Consider the following 2,424-nt stretch of genomic DNA (forward strand, 5'->3'; position numbering starts at 1 on the left):
CCCCCCCCCAGGTGGACAACTCGTCCCTGACGGGGGAGTCGGAGCCGCAGACGCGCTCCCCCGACTGCACCCACGACAACCCCCTGGAGACCCGGAACATCACCTTCTTCTCCACCAACTGCGTCGAGGGTGAGACCCCAAAACACACCCCCAAAACACCCCTAAATCCCCCAAACCCGGGGGGGCTCCTGGAGGAGGTTTGGGGGTCCCCGAGGGGATTTTGGAGGTCCCAAAGCGGCCCCTTGTTCTTCCTCAGCCAGGTTCAAGGGGGGCCCCAAAATCGGGGAGGGGTCTCTGGAGTTGATGGGGGGTCCCCCAAATCCGGGAGGGGAGGAGGGAGGTATTTGAGCCCTTCTTGGGGTCCTGGAGATGGTTTTGGGGCTGTTTTGGGGCCGTTTTTGATTCCCACTCCATTTTCCGATTCCCACCCAATTTTCCCGATTCCTGCCCAATTTTTGGCGTCTCTGATCCATTTTTGGGGTCTCTGATCCATTTTTGGTGGTCCCTGCTCCACTTCTGGCATCCCAGAACCACCTCAGAGTCACTTTTGGGGCCGTTTTGTGACCATTTCGGGGTCATTTTCGACTCCTGCTCCCATTTTTTGGTCTGCATTCAGTTTTTCCTATTCCCACCCCATTTTTGGGGTCCCTCATCCGTTTTTGGGGGTCCCTCATCCATTTTTGACATCCCTTATTAATTTTGGGATCCCTGATCTGTTTCTGTCATCCCAGAACCACCTCAGAGCCACTTTTGGGACCATTTTGTGACCGTTTCAGGGCCATTTTCGATTCCCATCCCATTTTCCAATTCCCGCTTCATTTTCGGGATCCCTTATCCATTTTTTGGCATCCCCAATCCATTTTTTGGGGTCCCTGATCCATTTTTGACATCTTTTATCCACTTTTTGGGCTGTCTGATCCGTTTCTGGCATCCCAGAACCACTTCAGAGCCAGTTTAGGGTCATTTTGGGGTTGCTTTGAGGCCGTTTTGGGGCCGTTTTCGCTTCCCGCTTCCGTTTTTTCCATATTTTTGGGATTTCTGACCCATTTTTGGTGCCCCCCCAGGCACGGTGCGGGGCGTGGTGATCACCACGGGGGACCGGACGGTGATGGGGGTCATCTGGGGGTCCTAGGGCCAGTTTTAGGGTTATTTTGGGACCATTTTTGATTCCCACCCCATTTTTCAATTCCCACCCAGTTTTCCCAATTCCCACCCCATTTTTGGGGTCCCCAATCAATTTTTTGGGGGTGTCTGATCCATTTCTGGCATCCCAGAACCACCTCAGAATCACTTTTGGGGCCATTTTGGGACCATTTCAGGGTCATTTTTGACTCCTGCCCCCGTTTTTTGATTCCCACCCAGTTTTCCCAATTCCCGCCCAATTTTCAGGGTCCTTCATCCATTTTTTGTGATCCTTCATCCATTTTTAGGGGTTCCTGCTCCACTTCTGGCATCTCAGAACCACTTCAGAGCCAGTTTTAGGGTCATTTCGGGGCCGTTTCGGGGCCGTTTCCAACTCCCACCGCATTTTTTTTGATTCCCACCCAATTTTCGCCGCTCCCACCCCAATTTTGGTGTTTTTCACCCCATTTTCTGTGCCCCCCCAGGCACGGCGCGGGGCGTGGTGATCGCCACGGGTGACCGGACGGTGATGGGCCGCATCGCCACGTTGGCCTCGGGGCTGGAGGTTGGGAAGACGCCGATCGCGGTGGAGATCGAGCACTTCATCCAACTCATCACCGGCGTCGCCGTCTTCCTCGGCATCTCCTTCTTCATCCTCTCCCTCATCCTCGGCTACACCTGGCTCGAGGCCGTCATCTTCCTCATCGGCATCATCGTGGCCAACGTGCCCGAGGGGCTGCTGGCCACCGTCACCGTGAGCAATGGGGGGGACTGGGAGGGACTGGGAGGGACTGGGAGGCAATGGGAGGGACTGGGAGGGTTGCACCATCATCTTCCTCATCGGCATCATCGTGGCCAATGTGCCCGAGGGGCTGCTGGCCACCATCACGGTGAGAACTGGGAGGGACTGGGAGGGACTGGGGAGCACTGGGAGGGACTGGGAGGGACTGGGAGGGTTCCACTATCATCTTCCTCATCGGCATCATCGTGGCCAACGTGCCCGAGGGGCTGCTGGCCACCATCACGGTGAGCAATGGGGGGGACTGGGAGGGACTGGGAGGGCATTTGGGGAAGTTTGGGGGGGCTACACCATCGTCTTCCTCATTTTGGGGGGTTCCACCCTCCTCTTCCTCCTCGGCGTCATCGTGGCCAACAATTCCCAGGGGGGTCCCTGCACCGAGGGCTCATTAAAGGCATTTTAGGGGCGATTTTGGGGGTCCCAACCCCCCAAATTTGGGGTCCCCACCCCCAAACCGGGGGTCCCGCAGCCCCCAGACCCCTTTTTCTGGCCCCCCAGGTGTG

The 2,424-nt window shown here is 56.7% G+C and overlaps 1 protein-coding gene across 1 annotated transcript; it reads left to right on the forward strand.

Moving 5' to 3' along the window:
- Positions 1 to 5: 5 nt before the first annotated feature.
- LOC113980512 (sodium/potassium-transporting ATPase subunit alpha-3-like) lies at positions 6 to 1,897 on the forward strand (the record flags this gene model as incomplete). The annotated part of the gene is made up of 2 exons (XM_027707742.1): positions 6 to 129; positions 1,608 to 1,897. Coding segments are annotated over 2 exons (414 nt in total), but the record flags the coding sequence as incomplete, so codon positions are not given.
- Positions 1,898 to 2,424: the final 527 nt, after the last annotated feature.

This window comes from Neopelma chrysocephalum, unplaced genomic scaffold, assembly GCF_003984885.1.
Source record: "Neopelma chrysocephalum unplaced genomic scaffold, ASM398488v2 Primary Assembly neopelma1_94482, whole genome shotgun sequence".
NCBI classification, from domain to species: domain Eukaryota; kingdom Metazoa; phylum Chordata; class Aves; order Passeriformes; family Pipridae; genus Neopelma; species Neopelma chrysocephalum.